The 24,436-nt window shown below is 31.7% G+C and overlaps 1 protein-coding gene, 1 long non-coding RNA gene and 1 other non-coding gene across 5 annotated transcripts in view; 2 read left to right on the plus strand and 1 right to left on the minus strand.

Moving 5' to 3' along the window:
• Positions 1–22,563, plus strand: part of LOC100747850 (protein real-time) — a 46,408-nt gene extending 23,845 nt beyond the window's left edge. For 2 of the 3 annotated variants that reach the window (XM_024367861.2, XM_024367860.2), the window contains exons 9-17: positions 6,569–6,657; positions 6,786–6,923; positions 10,474–10,594; positions 11,750–11,874; positions 12,152–12,220; positions 17,267–17,513; positions 19,238–19,344; positions 21,996–22,138; positions 22,213–22,563. In XM_024367861.2, coding sequence (XP_024223629.1) covers positions 6,569–6,657; positions 6,786–6,923; positions 10,474–10,594; positions 11,750–11,874; positions 12,152–12,220; positions 17,267–17,513; positions 19,238–19,344; positions 21,996–22,138; positions 22,213–22,282 — 1,109 coding nt within the window. In that variant the 3' untranslated portion in view covers positions 22,283–22,563. The remainder of the gene's footprint in view (positions 1–6,568; positions 6,658–6,785; positions 6,924–10,473; positions 10,595–11,749; positions 11,875–12,151; positions 12,221–17,266; positions 17,514–19,237; positions 19,345–21,995; positions 22,139–22,212) is intronic. The other variant, XM_003489749.4, reaches the window with a different exon arrangement.
• LOC112212906 lies at positions 24–130 on the plus strand. Its single transcript, XR_002946762.1, has one exon. It is a non-coding gene; the product is annotated as a U6atac minor spliceosomal RNA (small nuclear RNA).
• The window catches only part of LOC117151697, a 21,960-nt gene continuing 4,167 nt past the window's right edge, over positions 6,644–24,436 (minus strand). The window contains exon 2 of the long non-coding RNA XR_004461792.1: positions 6,644–6,912. This is a non-coding gene — a long non-coding RNA (uncharacterized LOC117151697). The remainder of the gene's footprint in view (positions 6,913–24,436) is intronic.

Here is a 24,436-nt window from a genome sequence, read left to right on the forward strand (position 1 = left end):
AAAAAAAAAAAAAAAAAATTTTTTTGTAGTATGAAAGGAGAGACGTTTAACACTCCTGTAAATAAGGGTGGAACACATATATAAATGGTAAAGCACTGTCGCCTTTCGGCGGCACTTAGCAAATCTTTTTGGAAGGACCGCGGAGGGCTTCCGCTATCCTTCCGGAAAACGCAGGTGCTAATAATTTTTCCTTTTGAGCATTGGATTTCGAACAATATATTAGATGCGAATCTAGATGTTTGATTCATTGACATCATGTAATCAAAAACGAAATAGATAAAAAAATTTGATATACAACAGAATTACTGAGTAAACTTACACTATTAATTACCAAATTCCAGACTTGAACAATATAATCATAGGTAAAACTTGGATACATACTGATGGTTAGAAAGTGGCGCCTACCGACATTCTGCATCAACTTCAGTAAACATATTTCTTTGAATGATGAAATTAAAAATGTTATACGAGTAGCGATAATACCATAAACAGTTTAAAATGTAATTAGACATAGTGTTACAAGCTTGTAAAAACTTTCTATTTGTAAATTGATTCGTTAATTATTTTGTTTTATTTTATTTATATTATCATATGTTACTTTATTTCTTTTTATTATATTTCATGTCTTTTATTTCATTTATTTATTTTATTTCATCAACCTAATTTTCGTATGCCCTAAGAAAGCATAAAACAGTCAATGCTGTTATTGTCATTAAATATAAGAAACTATAATTTGTGAGTACACTAATTTTAAAGATTGGATTCGTTACTTACTTTAAAAACAATTTTTTTGTATTCGTTAAGTATATATAAAAGCATGCCTCAAAATTCAATAACTTTATTTCTTTCTTTGCATTGTAAAAAAAAATCACAAAAAGACGCTGTTTTAGAACGTTGTAATTCAAGACACCCCTTAAGGTCCAAGGGCTGTCTTCGACGAAGTACCCTAATACCAATGTGACCTAGACGCATTCTCGATGTATCGTTCGATTACCTTGAAATCAGTTGTTTGAAGTTCAATAGTATGGGAACTGTTTGCATCTTGTTCAGTGCGGTATTTGTATCAATCGCTCGTATATTCGATCGCTAGCGAGTTACACTCGTTGTCGTCGTAGCCCTCTAGTGTTGGCAGTTGGTACCAGCGAGTCGCCCGGGAGGTGTTGCGCCGCGTTGATGCCTCGACCTGTCGGCATCCTATTGATACCGATCCGCCACAATAATAATCGAGATAATTGAACTCATCTAGATTTTTGTTTGCGTATTTAAGTTGGTTAGATCTATGTTTCATAATTTTATTGGCTGTAGGAATTTCGAATCCAACAGATGCACGTGAGGCGAAGCGATGCAACAATCACTGTCCGTAATATTAATTGTAGAGATATAGTACGTCATGTCTTTATCTGTTATACCTTTTTGGTTCTACTGTATGGAAATTAATGTAACTTTTATATAGTCCTTGTAGATATAGTATTCCGGTTTGTTGTAAGATTATATCCTTCGTGTTCTTCGTCTCCCCCGCAAAGAATGGTAAGAGTTGTTGGTTATGTGTTACGTAGATCGAATGATTGTATGACCGGGAGGGCTGTACACCGCGGGGTCCCGCAAGGTTCGGTGTTGGGTCCGTTGCTGTGGAACATCGCGTACGACGCAGTGCTTCGGACGCTGATGCCTCCGAAATCGGCACTGGCGTGCTACGCCGATGACACGTTGGTGCTGGTCTGGGGCACGGTATGGGGTAGAACCGTCCGCTTGGCGGAGCCAACGGTGGCCTGCGTGGTCACCGAGATCAAGGGATTGGGACTGAGGGTGTCCCTTGAGAAGTCCGAGGCAATGTGGTTTTGCCGCAAGGCCGATCACGGGACGCCTCCAGCGGGTTATTAATTAAAAGATTTTAGTTAATCTTAATTAAAAAGATTTTAATTAATCCTAATTAAAAAAACAAAAAAGAAAAAAAAGAATATACTGCGATCGCTGTTCTGATTAAACGTTCGAACGTCGGAACTCACTGTGTAGCTTTTATCTCTGTTCTGGGCTGATAACTGCTGCTGGATCTATGTGCGGGTTTCAAAAGTTGTAGAATGTGAATCTTGCCTCCGTTTGTAATTTTATCTTCGGTTCGATGTCACAATTTAAATTGTAAACCACAAATAGTGCGATATTATTCATTTCAGAGTTCCAACAAATTTCGCAGAATGTCGAATCCGATGTTTATTCTGGTATACGATATTTATTCTATCACCGAACTTGTAACGACAGGGAGTGAGTTCAAATTTTGTTCGGTAACATTCGGATAAAATCTGATACGAAACGATGTTGGTAAGGGCGCTGATTTTAGAAATGAGACTATTGATTCGTGAAATTTATTGGATAATTTATAATTTATTTCTAAGTTGTTCTACTCTTGTTCTACGTCGTTCCAAGGAAATGATTTATCTCAAAAGGTGATAACCCCAAAAAAGTGAATTTTTGATCAGTCCCCTTTTTTTGAAAATCGAACATGTAATAATTTAGGAAATAATTTGGGAAAGCTGTACCCATAAAACAATGGACATTTCTCTTCATTTTAACAGTAATTTTATACAGTAAAGGATCCTTCTTTGGAACACGTATTTACACCTCTAGAACTAACCAGAATACAAATTTGGAAACCGAAACATAAATATAAAGGATAACTTTATTATCGACGCCATTCTTTGACGATATTTGTCAATTTTTTCGGGAACGGAAATTGTTCCAGGCTTGCCTGTTTTGAACAATTACCTACGCCACTAGAACAACTATATTATATTTTTTTTTTTTTTTTTTTAGACCTTGTTTACGTGGAAGCCGTCTGTTGGAACTTTTTGGGCTATCTTGGATATAATAGTCCGATAAGGCCTCCGCCATGGGTCCCCATCCAACGTGACGCAAAATTCCTCCCATCCTTTTTTTTTTTATTTTCGCGAATCTTCTTACTAAGCTCTTTTCTTTAAATTTTAAATTCCTCAATCAATTCTTATTTTCAGCTCTCTGAACTTTAAAGTTTAAACACCTCCCGCCTAAGTATCTTTGGGTCTTCACACCACCAATAGTTTCTACATTTTTTCTTATAGGAGGATAAACTTTTTTTAACTCGGAGGCACATGTCGTTTCTACAGTAACCCGGAAACATTCTGCATGTGCCTCTTTGTCGTTTGAATTATGAATAAATAAGTTCTGATAATTGAAGTCAAATTTTAAAATAAATTTATCTGTATCCATTTCCTTCGTTAAGTATTTAAAATTATCGACATTACGTCTCGTCTTAATAGTTTCAAGATCATGTAAAGCATAAGTATAGTCCGAGATTGACAATGTGTTAAGTATTTTATTTCCCTTGTGTTTCTTTGCCAGTCCTTCATTGGTACTGATTATATCCAGAGAGCTAGATCTTTCATTCTTGTAAAATGTGTACCTTTTATTTATTCCAATGGGTACAATCCCGTTTTTACTTAGCATATCCAATAATATGTTCTCCTACGATCCGTTTTAATGCTACCCCATGCGGTAGACTTGGCATTAAAGTCCCCTGCGATCATCATCGTACGATGGCTTCTCTTAGATCTTTTAATCGTGGAGTTCAGTTCATTAAGGTAAACATTGAACTGCTAATCCCCACTCTAATTCCCACGAGTCCCTTTTTTATATCCAGGGTGCTATCATCCGGATATTTTCCTTCGAATAATGTGATCTATAGGGAAGCATCCCCTTTGTCATCGTTGTATCAGTATGCCTCTTGTTGGTATGATTCCGAGATGAACACCACATCCACTTTAGGCGTACTGGTACATCAAATCTTGTGCCAGTTGGCAGCGATTTAGGTTTATTTGGAAGATTTTAATCTTGACTCGCTAATGAACCCGTAACGTAATTTTGATTTTTCCTTATATCACTAACCTGTTTGATCGTATGTCTGTATGTAGGAAATGCCAGTGAACCTGTCACGTGTTTTATATTGACTATCCCTGTCTCATTGCACATAGCACAACCTGGTTCATTTTTGCAATTCGAAATATTATGGTCACTGCTACCACATTCCCTGACTTACAGCCCTACATTGGTTAGTCGTATGTCCAATCATATGATATCTGTAACATTTTTTAATTTTGGGTATTATCCTTGTTGTAGCGATTGTTAATCCTGTTCTAATTTTTATTGTTTTATCGTCATCCAGCGTACATGAGGATGGTATTACTGCAATCGCTTGCTACGTTCCCCATTGCGTTGTTCTGATCATTTTTATATCGACCCAGCTTTCTTCCTTAATTTTCGTAATTAAACTTATTACTGAGTTCCTTTATTAATTCCTCCTTAGTTAACAGCGGATCTATATTTTTCATCTCTAAGGATTCTGTCCTGTAGTAGTATCAGCTGAAGTCTTTCTTCAGTCATCCTTCCTTTATCACCTTTGCCGCTGATATTCTGTATTTTAATTCAGTTAAAATATTCTCCTGCTTGGCTTTTTTAAGTACACTTAGACTCCCTCGGTGCCTCCCTGCCTGTCATTAAAATTTTGTATGTTTCGATTCACTGAACAGTTTCCTCTACTTTTACAATAATTGCTTTCGGTCTATTTCTTCTGCTAGTTATCTCTCCTTCTATTCTCCCTTTTACTTTTCTAATACTATTTACCCGTATTATTCCAATATTTTCTGTTTCTTTCCTTTTTCTCCTCCTTCTTTCCTGTATTTCCCAATCTCCGTTACCATCTTCTTGCGTATCCTCATTTCCGTCGTTTGCTCTACATATATCGGCACATGTGGCTTCACCCCTTTTTGCTCTTTTTTTATTTTCTTCTTTCTTCTCCTGGGCTGGTGAAATTTGCTTTCTTTTTGCCGCTTCGATTATTTTTTGCCATCTACTCATTTGAGCTTCTTTGCTGTTATTCATTTCATCTTTCTTTTCTTATTATTTATTTATTTACATTTTACAATTTGTCCAGTAGGACATTTGGTAAAATATTATAGCTTAGTGATATAGCAATATAGCATGTGGATGGCTACCCCCAGTGGGATACCACCTTCGAAATTTCATCTGTATAGCGTGACGATGTCTGTCATTGTAGTTCTGCTTTCGGAGATTACTCTCTTGTCCGTCCTACGACTCGTTGTCTTTCTTCTCCTTGGCTTGTTTGTCCATTCAATCAGTGATGTAGTGATACCCGTCTATCGTTCTTTTTTTACATCAGATGTATTCGTTTTTTTCTTTTTTTTAGGCTACCAATACTTTCCACTGCATCCATCAGTATCTGGGTTAGACGTCTCAGCTCACCTACTTTTATAATTATTGACTCCTCGTCATCTACTAGTGTGGTTTTATCATCCTTTCCACTATCTAGTACATCTTTACCGCTCGTTGATTGTTTGACTCTTGCGTTATTTATATTATGCATCACGGCCGTCCTGTTCAAGTCAAACTTTTTCTTTCATTCGTTTCGGCGAATCAGTGTGCTATAGTTACGCCACTAGAACAACCTGGATTCGTGTAACAAAAGAAGAAACCTTTACTTTATAATATTGCTATTAAAATGAAGAAAAATGTCCATTGTTTTATAGATACAGATTTTTCAAGTTATTTCCTAAACTAAATATAATATTGAAATATTACTTTGAAACGGTGTTTGGAACAATTAGGACAATCCAGAATAATTTTTACGACGTTTAAAAAGGGGCAAAAATTAATTTTTTGGGGGGCTTATTTCTAGAACCTTTCGAGATAAATAATTATTTCTTTGGAACGATGTAGGACAAACGTAGAATAACTAGTATCAACAACAAAAAGTTCGAGATTTAAAAAATGGGAGTTAACCTCATATATTATAGATTAAGCCAGCCAGGAAACAATACTGACGTGTACGCTACCACAGATGCACAATTAAATTTAGACAGAATTCATTGTAGTGATATCGACATTTTTTTGCGAGTATTCGTTTAGTTACTTAAAAATTTGATTTCTGTAACATATTTGAAAACCGGATATGAGGTAGTTTTTCCGAATAGTTTTACCGAAAACAACTTATTGGAAATTGAAGATTTTGCATTTGACAATTATTACAAATGTAAGGGAAAAGTTCCAAGAACGATATTTTGTACAATGAGAATATGAAAATGATACATAAGAATGCGAAATGAGAATATAGTGATGGTAGCGATGATAGTGAACTATACGTAAAACGACAAGAAAATGCGTGTGTAACAGAAATGCCATATCTATAATAATTATTTCTAATCTTTAAGAACAGTACGCTTTGAATTTCATAACACAAGGTTTTGAAGAATTTTCAGTCAAACATTTTCTCATTTTCTTTACTTTTTTCTCGAAACTATCTTTTGCATATTCATAAGCATGTTCAATAAAAATAGAAGAAATGAAGTACATATACTATGGTCTTAATTATTTTATAATAGATTAATATTGTAAATAGACGAATTCTTTCTGTCTTCATTAGTGTTTATAAAGTTAATTTTCAATATATATTTCTTCATATGCATTTTACAAGAAAGGTCTTATAAGTGTAAATTTAAATAACGATATCTTTATTAATTTGTAGATGGTCAACCTTTATATATTTTAAGAATGGGACAAATGGATGTAAAGGGATTATTGAAATCTATCGGGGAAGATGACTTGCTGTTGCTGGTAAGTTTCATTTGTATAATAACACTATACGCAGCATTATACAGTACACATCATGTAAAAATAACAGTTTATATTATTTATATATTTTATAGGTTTCCACATATTCATAATTAATATTGCCATTGTAGGTACTACATATTTGCGAAGAAGGACTGGTTCTTATGGAAGAAGCAACTGCTGTTTCTGGCCATCCAGTTTCGCAGTGGTGTTTATTAATAGATCTTGAAGGTCTAAATATGCGTCACTTATGGAGACCTGGTATAAAGGTATAAAATCTATTTAATATACTTTAATATTTTTTCAGACAACAGTTTAATAAGTACATGTATGCTACTCATACACATACATATACATATATCTTATTTGAATACATACAAAATCAATAAATGTATTTCTTATATTAATCATCCCATAAATAATATTAAAATTACACCATATATAACTTAAGTGCAAAATATTAGTACTTATATTTATTTCTAATGATCATCAATGTATTGTTTCTTATAATATTTATTTATTTTTTATGTAATTTTTTAATTCATGAGCCAACATTTTTTAATACTTTAAATATAAGAAGAAATCATTTAATACTGATTTTAAGGACCACTAGTAATATAATTAATATACTATACTATAGTAGTAAGTATAATTTACATGGATTATAAATCGTGGAATTCCCAGAACACAATTGTGATTTTCAAAAAATTATGTTTGCCATCTGCGGTTTAACATTATCATAGTGATGTATATCTACGAAGCTGTATTAAAGTAAAGTACATATACTTCTAATACACTTTTGGATAAAAAGATAGCTCATGGCATAAATTAGGAAAACTTTATTGAATAACAAAGATACAAAAGTATATTTCATTAACTTAAGAACTAGTTTTTAATGTACCACTATATAGTTCTGAAGAGAAAATAAATATCTTTTCTTGCAAAATTAGAAATATTGCAAGAATTTTTTCGGACAATATGATAGCCCACGCTGCAGAAAAATAAATATTTACTCACATTTATTAAAGAAAATGTTATGTTAATATTTCGTATTCCTTTATTTTTTACAACTGCTGTCGTTTTTTTTATTGCGATTTAAATAGAGTTTTCTTTCTCTTTTGTCTTATTTTTCTTTTTTCATAAACTATTTTTGCAGGGAGCTCACCCCAACAATTCTTTATTATATTTTGGCCACGTGATCTTGTTGGCCATCATAAAATTTCGATTTTTTTCTCAAAAAAATACTTTTTCACCGACTGCGTAGTGCGACCATTATCTTATTGGAATTTGAAATTTTGTTAGTTGATCAAGTCAATATCCTTTATACTATTTATTTCTCCAATTAATAAATGTCCATAGGAAACAGAGGTTAAAATTTGCCAAAAAGCATTTAAAATGGTTTAAAAGGTGGAGGAATGTTATTTTTCTCGATGAAAAAATGGTTAATTTAAAAAAAATGGAAGTATTATTATCATTATTTACGGACGATAGAGAAATTTGTAAGACGCCGACAAATAAGTGGTGGAATTACAATCATAGTAGTATCATAAAAAGACGGAAATTGTATTTATTGCAGCAATTCTATTATATATACCTCATCACATGCATCATGAAATGTTTGGACAGTGAAGTTCTGATCTTAGACACAGTACAGACTTTCAATATAATAATCATCATAGTTTACACTTTCTATATACAATCTATTTTTCGTCGCTAATAATATGCAATTTAATCAATTATAATACTTTATATGTAGATCACATAATGTTTAGTATAAATGTATACTCGTCGGATATAAATCGTCGTTGATAGATGCACATCTTTTAAATTTCAATTTAAGCTTCCGATTTGCTTTAAATATTAACATATAGTGCTACTATAATAATTACTATATTGGTTATCTATTTTGGTATTTTTTCATAAGTGGATGAGGTTCTATTTAGATGAGATGTTCTTGCTTCGTTGTTGTGTGTATTTTTGTTAAAATTTAGTGTTCAATCTTCTTTTAACACGTTCGTCGCCACGTCACCCATATCTATGTGACGGGTATACTTCCGTGGGGGCCCCGTCACCAAAGTATGGGTGACACTCTTCTTGTTCGAGTTAATTAAATATAGGATATTATATATAGAATATACAACATAAAAATATTAAAAACACATTATACTATACTTTGTATTTATTTATATTCTGGATAAAATATTACATTATACTATATCGCATGGTATTTGTTAAAACATTTCAAACATATTTGGGGTGATTTTGGGCACTTCGAACAATAGTTGTAGACTTCGTCATCACTGCTCTCCTCAATTTCAAATATATTTTCACGCTGTTTACTGAATATTTTGAGGATGAAAAAAACACTGATGTATGTCTCATAAGTATGCTTCTCACTAAATGAAAGATCTGAGATGTCTGCCATGAGATCCCTCGGAATACTCGAGCTGGAAAGCTTATCGCTTTCTCCATTTCACAACTAAGTAATCTTTTCTTTACAATGAATCGAACGCGATAAACAATGAATTCCCGCTTGTCGCTCTATTTACGTTCTGCGTACCGGCGGACGGATTTGGGCCCCGCAGGAAACTTAGCCGAATCACATTGGGTGACGAACGTGTTAACCTGTTAACTGCGAGATTTATACGGTGTATACACGTCAAACGCAGGGCAAATGCACCTATTATAAATTTTACGAAAGAAGTAAAGCAAAACGAACAAGGATTACATTTTTATTCGATAAAAAATTTACAATTCATTGTTTAAAAAGATATTATTATTAAAATCTTCAAAATTGACAGAAAGTAATACAGTTCATAAATAAGAAAATTTTTAAAAATTTAGTTGATTTCAGTGTGGTATTTTTTAAATAAACATTGCAAGGTACCACACAAAGTGGCACTTTAAAGGTCGAACACCAGTAATGTAATTCCTTATGGATTCCATTTTTTGAGCAGACGGCATATCTTCGTAGTGGATTTACTTTTGATGGTGTTATAAGCTATATAAGCTGGTATAAGTTATATAAGCTGGTATAAAACGCAGAACAATTCATCAATATACGCGCCAAAGAGAATAATCAAATAATCTAACTTTTTTTTATAAAATACATAATAGCTTTTCCGGAAGTATAAAGGAAACATACCACTAAACGTCATTTACATTACTTTTTACTAACATTTTGAGTCTCTATAGTAAATGGTAACTTCTTATTTCATATGGCGAGTATCGTCAACCGCACCGAAATAAAGTTTTGGATTGACGTATACACACGTCAAACGCAGTTAACTGGATAAGTAAAAGGTACTAATTTGAATATTTCAAACTCTACATTCAGCAATGCAGAATTTTTCAAAGATATAAAGGAAATTATATAAACACATCATTTAATCATATGAATGCTTATTTAAAGATAAGAAATAACATTACTTATGGAATGGCGTTGTAGAAAGCGTATATACGAATTTAATATATGTACATTTAATCTTTACGTTCGGTCGTAGTTGTGTATTTTCTGTCGCTTAAGCATTTATTCATGTAGACAAATTTGCCGAACTTCGTTGATATTTTCAATAATTAATAAATAGAGTCCCAAACATAACTTATTTTCAGTTTCGTCTCATTTTAGCTTGCAAAAACACGTCTTAAATTTTTTATGATATGTGGCATGAAATCTTTCAAAAGAAAAATGTTTTAATATATAAATCATAATATCACACACATATTGTAATTTCAGTTAAATAAACATTTCCTTATTGAATATTATTTTAGTATTACTTACTACAAGGGTAAACTATTTACAATACATTTTTGTTACAGGCTCTATTACGTATTATTGAAATCGTTGAAATAAATTACCCAGAAACTATGGGGAGAGTTTTAATTATGCGAGCACCTAGATGCTTCCCTATTTTATGGACATTGATAAGTACATTTATAAGTAAGTATTTCTTAATTGTTTCTTAAGATCATTTATTATGATCAACAGTACTGTTATATATTGCCCGGAAACATCACTAATTCTAAAACACTTCATACCACAATATCAGCATTTGCATTTCTAATCTCGTATCAAATCGCTGCGTTAATGTTATGTAGAGCATTCCACAAAGTTATCGTTAACAAAATTCCATTTCTCTCCATCACTATTGTTGAAAATATATGTCGGAGATGAAAGAACACCGGAGCCTCCCCTTTGGAACTTCAGGATAATCCCCTAACATTGTAATCTAGAGTCTACTATAGCTGTAATTAAACAATCGTAGTTATTCAATCCGATTGTAATTGTTCGAGATTAGTGAGCTTTGGCTCGAGGCGACAGTCTGTCGCCCAACGTAGCCGCGGTCAACAGGATGGGCGTTTCGTCCAACAAAGGTGTGGAGTGATATTATGACCCTCATTAAAGGAAATACCCATAGAGGTACCTGACAGTAAAACATTCCAACGGTTCCTTCGGACAATGAATACCAGATATTGAGGCACTTACACAACACAAGTTCAGTTAGCCCGAGGACCCGCTATGAAACCTGGATTTTTTTTGGTAATTAAGATTTTTCAAACAGACAGGCAGTCTTTGTCCCAAATTGACCAATTGACAGCGACGTCAATTTCCCTTACTTTCGGAACGAGGGCTATACCCGACGAATTCTATGATCTCGTGTCCTTAGATACACCCCATCATAGTTTTCCTCGGTGACATCATTGGGACGAAAATTCATTCTTTCTTGTGATCTCATCGACGAAGAGGGTAGCGCCTTACGATCTGTGAATATTACACGTTTGAGTCAGCTTGTGTGAGCAAGTATATCTATCATCCCGTTGACCGTGGATTCGTTATCGAACCTGAGACCATTGTCACTAGTGTCGCGAGTGTGTGACCACCGTGGGTTTGCGTCAACTCTGTAACCTCTTTATTTGTGTCAATAAAAGTCACTTCCGTGCTGTATGAAGATGGATAGCTTCAGTGAAGAATCATTACCTATCCCAAGCCCTCACCGTGATAGCGACTCGAGCACGGACTCGGATCGTGACTCGACATATATGAATATTTATTTTCATATAAAAATGTATTAATTTGTTTAAATCTTTTGTGCAGATGAAAATACAAGAAAAAAATTCATATTTTACTGTGGCACCAATTATCAAGAACAAGGTCCTGGTAGCCTAAGTGACTATATCGATCCTGAATTTATCCCAGATTTCCTCGGAGGATCATCTGAGGTAAGAATAATTATATATAATTTATTAATGTTTAATTTACTATCTTATATTTATGTAAAATGTATTTTTACCGCGAATAAAAAATATCTTCTTTGTAATCGACAATTAACACCATAAAATATTGCATATACCACGTAAATATATGTTTTTATATTATATTATCTTCGTGTTTTCATTATGTAAGATATATGAAAACACATGCAAGAAGTAATACTTCCAACGTCTTTAATACTTCTTAGTTTCAAGTTACTTAGCAATAATGTATTTTAACTACTAGGACAATGTATGCGAGGTTTATGGTATGGTACCTCGAAGATTTTATATTTTCGACGCAACTGCTAATAACGTAAGGATTTTTATATCTTTGTCTTATTTGTTAAAAATCGTAGTGATATTTGGTGCTTTTATGTTTTATTATTGTTTTGTACTTATATGTAGCACCTTCTAATAGTTATTAGTCTAGTGTTATGAGAGATCAAAGATATAAGAAATAGAAGAGCCAAATTTTATTAGACTATAACAGCAATTAATCAAAATATATATGTGTGTACTTATAATCGGGGCTTGCTTAAGGGGCTGTTCGTGAAGTTACATAAAACATCTAGGTATTTAATTATCAAATAGGAGTTATTGTCCAATTGTTCGAGACTAGAAAATTGTTCGTGACTGCAGTCGCGTTACGCACATCTTTTTATGAAATACAGTGTATGTATAATATATTACATATGCAAGATGAGATTTTGAAGGAGATACCTGAGAAATACTGACCTCATTTTGTATCGAAATAAAGTTTAATAAAATAAAAAAGGGTAAAAAATACACAGAATATGATACATGTTATCGATTTCGATGGCCTTGCAATGTTATCAAGGTCAACATTCTAAGTAATTTCTTCCTATATGTATATACAACCGCCACTCGAGTTTCGAAAATCTACACTTAAATTTAGGTTAGGAATCTAAACCCACGATTACACTCGGTTAGAAAAATTTACCAAATGCCCAGCTGGACAAATTGTAAGGTACAAATTAAATAAAAAAAAAAAAAAAAAGGTTACACATTCTGACGTAGACAGCCGTCTTCTTCTTTTTAACAAGAAAGAACGAAGATATGAAAGAATGAAGATATGAAGTATATAGTGATGGATCTGAAGTATCTATGTGTGACAACGGATGCTATTTTTTCTGTATGACTGGAAGATGTAAGCACATTACAAAATAAGTGAGTTCCGAAACTAATGGAGCTTTACTGGGCATTTCTTTCCAAAAGAACGATTGAGTTGCGACCCATGATTCCTTTGAGACTTTTCATCTTCATGACGAATAGAATACGATGCAATAAAAAAAGGTCTAACCTTGAATTTCAAGGTGAAGGTCAATTTTGCGGCTACTTTTTATAGATCTTCGCCGATTCAGATGTGTAGAATAACGCTATAATGTTCATAAAAAATCATTTTCGAATATTCTATACATATATTTCTTTTAGTTTCAAATTGATTTAGTTACTGATAGAACATTCTTTTCATATGATTACTTATTCTTTTGAAGCATTTTAACAAGTACATATACTTATATATATATACTTACGTATAGCTAACATTATGTTACATCATATCCATCTCCATCAATTTTTTGACTGCCTCATAAGCTTATAATGAATGTCTGTTGGTAGTTATTCAGTCATGATTTTACTTGGGGTAACTGATAAGGGATGACTTGTTATCTTGACTGGTAAACTGATAATTATACTGATAAAATCTGTTAGAGGAGCGCGTGGATGAATGTGTAACAGAAATATATTTCTGTATAAGTGTAAGTACAAATATAAAAATATAAGTACAGTGTAAGACAATCCAGATTCGCACGCTGGCAGCATTGCATTACAACAGAGCCCCGTGGGACTATGGGTACTTCTATAATTCCGAAACTGACCTGTCTATACCTCGCTGCACCATCTGTACAAGGCATATTCCAAAAAAGGGCTATGAGTGTGAGACCCTTCAAATTGATTTAGTACTAAACAACTCTTAACACTTTGACTGCCACGTTGATCATATATTACCGGCCACGGTTTCTCCTGTGACGCCACGGTGGTCATTGGTGACCGGAGCGCTTGAACTTCTTACGATTGTAAAAATTGAATGAAAATTGACAGTTAGGGTATTTTGAATATAACCGATAAATAGAAGATACTTTGAAATAAAAAGTGCCCCATTGAACGATTAAACATTTTTATTAGAATATTAATAAAAAATAAAAGAAAATGAAAACAAATCTTGCATCTAACAGTGCACTGTATTTGCATACATATCTTTGAGGGGTAATCTACGAATATTATTATAAACACACCTTAGAAAATAATCGTAAATGCTGCTTTATAATCATATAATTGAAGTTAGAAGTGTGAATATACTTTACTATTATATATAGAATGAGCAAATACCGTTTATTAATATCTTCTACACGTTTCAACAATATACTCTGGACGTTTTGCTTACGACGAAATAACGAATGCGAATGGTTTGTTGAAATAAACGAAGTCTTGTTATAATATGTCGCTATCAACTGTTATCAAGACGTCACGGTGGTCACCGTGACCACCAATAAGATAAACGGTCCATTGGGAAAGAATGTTGTCTTACATCATCAATTTATTATTATTTTGCCATTATATGCTTTGAATAATAAAAATACTCCCGTCGCGTCTTGAGCGAAACATGTGATTTCGGCGTGGCAGTTAGTGTTAACGGCTTCGAAAACTAGGAAAACTAAACAATTTTTACTTCAATAAAATAAATAAATAAATACACCCGTTTTAATTTATAATCATAGCCTTGTTTATAAATAAATGTAGGAGTGAACTGTTTAAAAATGAAATTGAATCTCGCCTGCTGAATGTTTGGATTAGTTTCATCGAATCTGATCGTATGAATTCGAAATATCCCAGGTTATTATGGTTTTTCGAGAATGCACGTTGATTAATTCCTATCGGAAAATGTTAATTTGCTGATCAATGGCATCTTTAGTGTCCTAAGCATCCCTACATGAACTTCTGATACGCCTTTTTTTAAATGGAATGAGAGCTGTACCCGAATAAACGCGAGGTGTCTAAAATTTCTCGATAACATCGCGTAATTTCTTCCAAGATCGAAACCTTGGCTATAAGTTCTATTGCGTCATTTTTAATTTACGTTTCGGATGATAGGTTTTCAATTTACATCTGACCATTAGGTATAAAAAGAATTGAAAATTCTAAAGATAATGTTAGAAAACAAACCATTATTGCAATTAATATCTTAATATTTTCTTTCAAAAATAGCTTTTCTTTATGGTCGTATTATAAAGCTTGTTGATGAACATCTCGAGCGTTATTTTATATTTTCCTGGAACACACGTACCAGCTATTCCAATTGTCAGGTTCGCTATGAAAAAGATTAATGCTGTACATTTTAATGATATTTAATTTTAGTAATACATTACCTATTATGTTATTGTGTATGGATGAAATTGAGATTTCGTGACTCATCACTTATAAGATTTAATTATGCTGTTAACTTTCTAGTTCTTTTCGAATAATACTTTCACTACGTAAATTCTTTTTGGACAGTGACTTCATCACTTTTTAATATTTTATCACGCGCATCTTAATATTTCATAGTAAATATACTGTTTAAAAGTTTTGATACCCACATTATCATTGTGCATACTGCATACATTTCAAGCAATACTGTTTTAAAACTTTTACATTTAAAACATTTTTCTAAATCCAGTAATTTATTGTTTACATATACTTTTTCACTATAAGTTAAAAATTTAATTTTCACTCCTTTTATATATATGTATAGATATTGATAATTTATATGCTGGTCCCGCTATATGGTGCGATTTTATCATCACTATATTTATTTTACATATGTATAGAATCATTATCAGAATTATTAGAAATTAGGATTTCCAGATTTCTATTCTATATGATAAATTTATTGATAAATGGATTTATTTGCAGTGAGTTAAACTTAATACAGTAATGTGATATAGCTATGACAACTAAATTAATAATTCACAACTCGCAACTAACAATTAACAACCCATAACAACTCGCAACTCTCTCAACTCAACTCACGACTCGCAACTAGCTCCTTGCAACTAGACTCTCAATTAACAACTGACGATTAATCGTCTTCCTCCCTCAAACATCCCCTTGTTGTCTTTTCATAACCCCCACTACGTACGTGTTCGGTAAGCGTCCGCGCTCATGGTCGTACGCCTTCTTTCGAGTAACTATTTGCCTGAAGGAACGAGGATACATTGATGGGCCACGTGGCCCAGTTGAAGTTTCCTGACTCTTTCGACCTGTCGGCATTTAGGTTTTTTTGCAACATTATACATATTTCGTCGGGCCTTTCTTAGACAATCTCTCCACGATACTACATATGTTTACAGGAACAATATTTACAGGAACTTCTTTTCGCTCTCCTTTTGTTTGATATTTTCCTTTATAGCAATGAAACGCACATCGATTTATGTATAGAAACAAGGTCTATGAGAAATCGTCTAAACTTTAAACATATGTATTATGTTTAATAGATCACAAAATAGAAATCTGAACGTTTGATCTTCTCTTATTGAATTTTGGATTATTTTAATTTTAGTAGCAGAGTTTTTATTCAAAATGCAATAAGAAGGTAGGAAAAAATCGTATAACTTTTAAGGGATCATTTTACAAAGAACGCTCCTACCTTCAAATTTATTATAAAACGAATCGCAAAACGGGTTTATTAAATTCTGTAGAGTTATTTGAATGTATACAATTTTCGGAAAAAAATGATCTCCGCTTTACCGTCCTACTTTCGAGTATAAGAACGTCTTCAAATTGAATTTAAAGGTGAGAAAGTAGAGATCTCACCAGAAGAAAATGATCCACACAAACTGCGGTACAACTTTTTCCCGCAAGGTTCGGTAGTTCCAAGTTCCATCATTTCTTAGCCAAAAATGAATGAGATCCTTTGATTTTGTTGTAAAACATTTTATTGTTTTATTAAATATATGCAAATTTAATTTTCCTAAGTTAATTTGAGTGCAATTAAATCGACATACAAAATGTTAAATATCTTTTTTACTATTTTCATATCTTTTTTTTTTATTATTCTAGACTATTATACATCTCTAATCATTAATTACGTATACTATTTGTTAAAACCATATATTTAATAATATTCGACACACACGCACAAATGCGCCCACATACATGTGCATTATTGCAAATCTGAAAATTTAACGTACACATTTTTGTGCCGCATTAGCTGTGATTCAGTCCTGTTAATATGCATTATTCACTTTATTATGCTGTTCTTAAGATGTACATTTAACATATATCTTTTTATTAATGTTAGGCCTACATTACTGAAGGAGGAATTGTACCGAAACATCTATATAAAATGGAATTGGAACCTACATCGTCTCAAGAAGAGCATAATCTATATCATTGCATTAGTTTAAGCCGTGGACAAATTCATCGTGTAATAATCCGTTCTAATGATCCAGGAGCAGTTTTAACATGGGATTTTGATGTGATGCGTCATAATATAATATTCACCGTACTTTACCAAGCTTATAACGATGACAAAGATCTTTCATTGGGTATGTATACGTATATGTATATGAATAAAATTACAGATTAATTACAAATTAGAAAGCTTTGATTTTGACCCTTTACAGCAACTGCTTCTCAAGCTATTATTAAAGTACTTATTGTATAATGTATTAGCATCTAAATACTTTCAAACAGTGGTCTAACCGATATTTCTATTGCACAACATCTACTCTTTTCTATTATATTAGTTTAAGTAATCCATTATCCAAATTATAACAAAAGAGCGCAACTTTGTATTTTATAAAATTATAATTATTTAATTAATGAAGAGAAATCTCTTTCCTGTAACAAACATTGCACATAAACATACGTAGCAGTTATTTATATTTTCAATGACCTCAAAGTTATAAACACTATTGATTTTATGCAGTATGAGATAGAAAAATGTAAAATAGATAGAAATATAACACCTTTTGGTTATCCTTCAATGAAAATTTCACATTTTCAAATACATGAAGTACACATATCATAATTCAGTTACTATTACTATAACTGTACTATTGCTGCATGGTACTGAACTTCATTGAATGATGCAATACATAAAGCACATATGAATTATTATTATATAAAAGCTAAATTTGTATCCTTTTTATTATATCTATACATATACATAGTTGTTATGTCAACATCACAAAATCAGACGGAAAGGCAAAAGAGAAGAGAGAGAGTGTTATTAGAACACATCAGACCCTTTAAATTAAAGTACGAAAAAGAACTTAATCTTAACATTGACGTTAACCTGTCGATTAGCCACGGAGTAACCAGAACATTAAGATATTAATCAAAAATGAATAAAAATTGATAGATGTTCAAAATTGTTTTTTGTCTATTGCATTGCCAATGATTCTAATTTTGAGTTTAAAAAATTGTCATTGTGACGTATAAATAATCGAAAAATAATAAGAAGGGGCAACTGTATCCTTGACATCGAAAAAAAGGTGAAAAACATCTTAAAATGTAGAACGAAAGGAGAAAATTAAGAAAAATTAATAGTAACTTTAATGAAAATTGTTTATTAGGTATGTGTAACAATTGAAATGTTGATTTTAAAAAGGAAAATATACATAGATATACAGGGTGGTTGGTAACTGGTGGTACAAGCAGAAAGGGGGTGATTCTACGCAAAAAGAGAAGTCGAAAATATAGAATAAAAATTTTTCGTTTGAGGCTTTGTTTTCGAGAAAATCGACTTTGAATTTTTGCTCGGTACGCGTGCACTTTATCGCGTCTCGTTATACCGGATCTTACTGTAGATCGTTGTCTCGATGGAAAAATTAAAAAAAAAAAAAATTTTTTTTAAATTTTTATTCTATATCTTCGACTTTTTTCGCGTAGAATCACCTCCTTTCCGCTTGTACCACCATTAACCAACCACCCTGTATATAATTCGAACCAAATAAATTCTAGGTTGGCAACATTATGGTATAATGTAGAATTGTATATACCAAGAAATGCACGAAAAGAAACAAATTTTTCTTATAATATTTTGCCGTTATTCATACTTCACTATAATGTGGTCAAAAATATTCCAAAAAGAATGCATTGAGGTGGGGTGCAGGCTTTCCACAGTTCAACAAAAAATATATGATTTTGATACAATTCAGGGACAAAAATAATTTTACATTCTATTGCGAAAGTATTAAGAAATACGTATTTCATAAATATATTGTATTCGGAATAATTGTATAAATAATCGATGTAAATTTTTCAGAATCTGTTACAGCTGAAGATGCAGAATTATTAGAGATGAAAGAAATCAAAGGACATTTCATTAAGGTCGAACCGAGTATTGTTTGTCATGATGGTGAAAGCATTCAAGTAAGTAAACAAAGAGTATATTGATGTTTTTAAGAATATAATGTATAGAGTACGTTTACAAATATATTCACACATATATTCTATATTTTCTGATTTGATGGAATCAAGTTGATTGACCTTAAATGACTATAGTCGTTAAATTATCTTAATGCGGGCTATACTTACGTGTGTTAAAAAATGTATATTAACAAAAAAAGAAAAGGACTATGACACCTAGAATACTTCAGATTCTCTTAACAACATTTTTTTGTGTCATCAATATGTTCCACAATATTCCGCTGCCACACTTTACGTGTCTCACCCTGTATATTTCTCGAGCTTTCATGATACTTGGAGCTCTTTAATATTATTATTAAATACGTATATACACTATTTAATATAAATAAAAAGATTTATTTCCATCTTAGTTTACTTTAATCTCTTATATTAGGAGTAAAATTTCCAATGTATATATCACTCTTTAAATACTTCTGCATTCATTTTCTCGTTGTTTTATGATTTTTAAAATAAAGGAAAATTAGAGACACATTTAAATAATCTCAATTGTCGAAATTTTCCCGTCATGTAGTAGTACATTCCTGTGATCCGCTAATATTCAAACAAAACATTACCAACATTCTGTTCTTTGAGAATTTGCATGAGTGAGCAACAATTTCTATATAGAAACAAACAACTTTCATAGATCTTTAGAACAATACAAATTACTTCTCATTATACATACAGTCGATCATAAAAAGATTCGGATATTATACAATTTTAAATTATAAGCTCTATATTATTATATTTTCAGTAAATGTACAAGAACCAACAAAAGTGTATTTCATTATGTTACGCTACACTACATATTGTAGCATAACAGTAGAAAAAAGCTTTTGAGTTATTATTTATTGTTATCTAAATACTAAAAGAAACACTGAAAAAGAATGATATTTTATATCACAAAAAGTTTCGGATTTTAATACATATGAATCTAAATAATAGAATTATACACATAGAACTAAAACTAATAATGATTATTCGCGAAAGTTAACATTTAGTTGATGACATGGTGTACATTTTTTGGCACAGGGGAAATATTTTTTTTTAAATAGTTACCACTATTTTGTTTAAACTTATTAATTGCCGTATTTTAAAATTTGTATATCGGCTTTTGCGATTCACCCTAAACAAGTTAGTTACAAAACTAATACATATTCGCAATCCAAAGTGCTCGGACTTGAACGAAACATTGTTTACAAACATTGTATATACAGATACTGGTAACATTTAATGAAGAATTAAACTACAAAATTCTTCAATGTATACTTTTCGTCCGAAACTTTTTGTGGCACAAATTTCGCTCTTCTTTAGTATTACTTTTAATATTTAGACAACAATAAATAATAACTCAAAAGTTTTTTTCTACTGTTGTCTATAACAGTATAGCGTAACATAATGTATTACATTTTGTTGATCTTTATACGTTTAGTGTAAATATACAAATTAGAAATTAAAATTGTGCAGTGTCCGAATCTTTCCGTGGCCTATATATGCGATCATCTGTATAATTCTCCGCAAATATACAATTTATACACAGGGTTTTCAGAGAAAGATGGTTTTTTTCACAAGCCAAACTAAAATGAAAATAAAGTATAAAAAAATTACATTTGATCTTTAACTTTAAATCATTGGATTTAACCACATAATTAAAGAAGATGAAGACTACAAACACAACATACATTATGCACATAATAACGTACACTTCACACACAACATTTATAATACTTATAAATCAAGAATTTTATACCATCTGTTACCGAGCAGCTTTTACATACACGATGAAATGTGCTCTATTTTACTTGTATGTAATTATGATAGGAAAAAAATAAAAACCGTGGAAGATGCGGATAAGATTGTGGCAGATGCCTAATGATGGCTCATAAAATCACGTAGCTATCGGATACTGAAGGTTTAATTGTTGGGCGTGAGAGAGTTTAGGAATATAGCACGACGTTATGTTGCTTTAACCCGTGAAGTGACCAGCAAAATTAAGAAAAGTGATAAAAAAAATTGTATATCTTTTTTCTGTTAATCGTAGTAAGAGGTGATTTTAACATAACGACAATTATAATACAATTAAATATGTAATTCATTTTCCATTATCATGCTTTTTGGAATCGTATACGCTCTGCTAGTTTCGTTTCTTTTTAATTGGAAAGAATTTCTCCTATGAGATGTCCTACTTCTTTCCATTATCTTTTAAGATTACGTAAGAAATATGTACTTTCATGATATTATAAAATATTATATGTCATATAAATATGAGAAAAAGCAGTCAAATTACCAAATTATATCCATACGCGAGCGAGACTCAGCAGCACGAAATGGTCACGAGCTTATCGCTTATTGTTAGACTTAGGATGTTAAAGAACAGAAATATTGTCTCTAGAAGAGAGCCGCGAGGTAGAGAAAGCGTGGATACCTTTTGGCAAGAAGACTGTAAAAGAATAGCACAACTCTTATTTCAATGTATCGAGATTAAGGAAATGTCTGCTGAGTAATTCATTTATGTGGAGTCATTTGTTTATCATACAATGATTACATGTTTTAACATATTTTACTAATTATTTTTTTATTTTTTATACTTATAATAATTATTTATTTGAACATAGGGTTCTCATATAATGCAAAATGCTGGTGTGTATATATTGCAATGGCATAATCAAGATGATCCAGGAGAGTTTCTTCCATCTATTAGTGGTCATAAGGCCCAGCTTATGTATTTTTATGAAACATTATCTTCGGTTCATTACAGGTATTTCTTTTTACAAATTAATTTTCATATAATCTGTGTTACACATAAATATACTTGTATAATTTAATTTTTAGAGGATCTATGATGAGCTTGCAATCTGCTATAAGTACAAAATCAGAAGCAACTTCATTTTTGTCTAGATGACGTGTAAACCATACGTCATAGACTATTTACCAAGGATTAGGATTATGAAACATTGAAAATAGTGGCTTTATTTGAATAAGTTTATTAATTTACAATATATTACAATATAATATTACAATAACATTATAATATTTAAATTTTTGAATCTTAGTTTATAACAGCACTGTTATCATGTTTTAAATAAGTATATAACTATCTATATTGTAATCGCTTGGTAGAGTGCACGAAATTTTAATTCATAAAATATGTAAAACAATTTAAAGTATAATTAAAAGTTTAAATTCGAAATTAACATAATGGAAATTTATATTCCCTCGTGTTTATATTACTCCTTTAATTTCCGCTAAACAACGAAACTTATTTATATGTATATGTATCTATTAATTTTCCTATCGTTTTCTTCTCACTCAACTTTCATGCAACATCTACACTATTTTCCCTGAATGAAAATCCTACGTCAAAACTGATTTAACATTATTGATAGGAAATTGTTAATTATAAGTTCAATGTTTTAAAATCAATATTCTGTTTTCTATGTTCACGTATATTGTTTCCTTATTGTCTTCTTTGCATGCTTTTTTCGTATTTCTGTTGCAATCTTGCATACGTGCATCTTTTGAAACTGTATCCTTGCCACCAAATTTTTAACTTTTGTAGAGTATAAATGAATATTTTTCTATTAAAAACATTATTAATATTAAAACGTAGAACATTAAAATAAAACATTCAATATTAGAAGGGGTACAAAGTAGAAAGCATGCGTAGAAATAACATCACTTTTATGGTCAATTAAAATGGAGTCCCAAATAGATTAAACAAAAAGAGACTTCCTATTAGCGTCAGATTAAAGATCACCTAAAAGAACATACATAGCCAGCAATAGTCTATACAAGAAACATTTAATATTCCCAAAAATATGAGATTAGGAGAACACCAAAAATTGAGCAGCATCGATAACCCACAAGAAAAAGTAATGGGAGGTAGACCCTCGAAAGCAAAATAATTGTAACAGTATATTTCTTAGAACTGTTAAATTTGCTTTTTTATGCTCCACAAGAATAAAATTTTTTTTAAAAGTGTGATGACCTGCAAATCTCTTAAAAAAATAACTTAAAATAAGATTTTTATACGCTTATGTTTGCTCTTTTATATAGTGCAACTTTGTCATGACAAGTTCTACCATATAACGATAAATACATAAGGTACATCCCGTTTAAATCATTCATCCTATATATGCTGGTATCCCGCTGGGGGTAGCCACTCACATGTTATATTATTATACCACTAAGCTATAATATTTTACCAAATGTCTATAATATTTTACCAAATTGTCCTACTGGACAAATTGTAAAATTTAAATAAATAAATAAAAAAAAATCCTATATATGCAATAATCTACTGTTGAAAATTAAAACACAAATTGAGTGGTATATTGTAAATAAAAGCAGATGTTAAAGCTTTCTGTTTAATTATATTTATATCTTACACTTAATGTTTTAAATACAAAATGATTAATATTACTTTTCATGTGTAATAAAATTATAAGAAAGTAAGGTATACTTATCGCATGAAATAATTGAAAATGAATGTTGTTATTGAAATAAACAAATTTAATTTACTTTGTTCCTTTCTGAATATTTTTAAAACATCTGTATAAGGTATGAGTTATAATTACATACATGCATATATATATGTCGGAGATGAAAGAACACCGGAGCCTCTGGAATTTAGGATAATCCCGTAACATTATAATCTAGAGTCTACGATAGCTGTAATTAAACAATCGTAGTTATTCAATCCGATTGTAATTGTTCGAGATTAGCGATGGTGAGCTTTGGCTCGAGGCGACAGTCTGTCGCCTAACGTAGCCGCGGTCAAGGGATGAACGCTTTGTCTAACAAAGGTATGGAGTAATTCTATAGCTCTCCTTAAAAGAAACATTTGTGACGGCACGCGACAGTAAACATTCCAACAGTCTCTGTCCCGCAGCTCGCCACACGCAGACCCTATTCTTCGAGCAAGATGATTGCCAGATGTCGATGCGTCTCCGCAGTACATGTTCAGCTAGCCTGAGGGCCGTTATAAATCTTAAGTCCTTCAAACAAACAGTCTTTGTCCCAACTACGAGAAGATAGGGGAGACCTATTTTCAAAC

The sequence above is a fragment of the Bombus impatiens genome, unplaced genomic scaffold, assembly GCF_000188095.3.
Source record: "Bombus impatiens unplaced genomic scaffold, BIMP_2.2 scf_0368, whole genome shotgun sequence".
In the NCBI taxonomy this organism is placed as follows: Eukaryota; Metazoa; Arthropoda; class Insecta; order Hymenoptera; family Apidae; genus Bombus; species Bombus impatiens.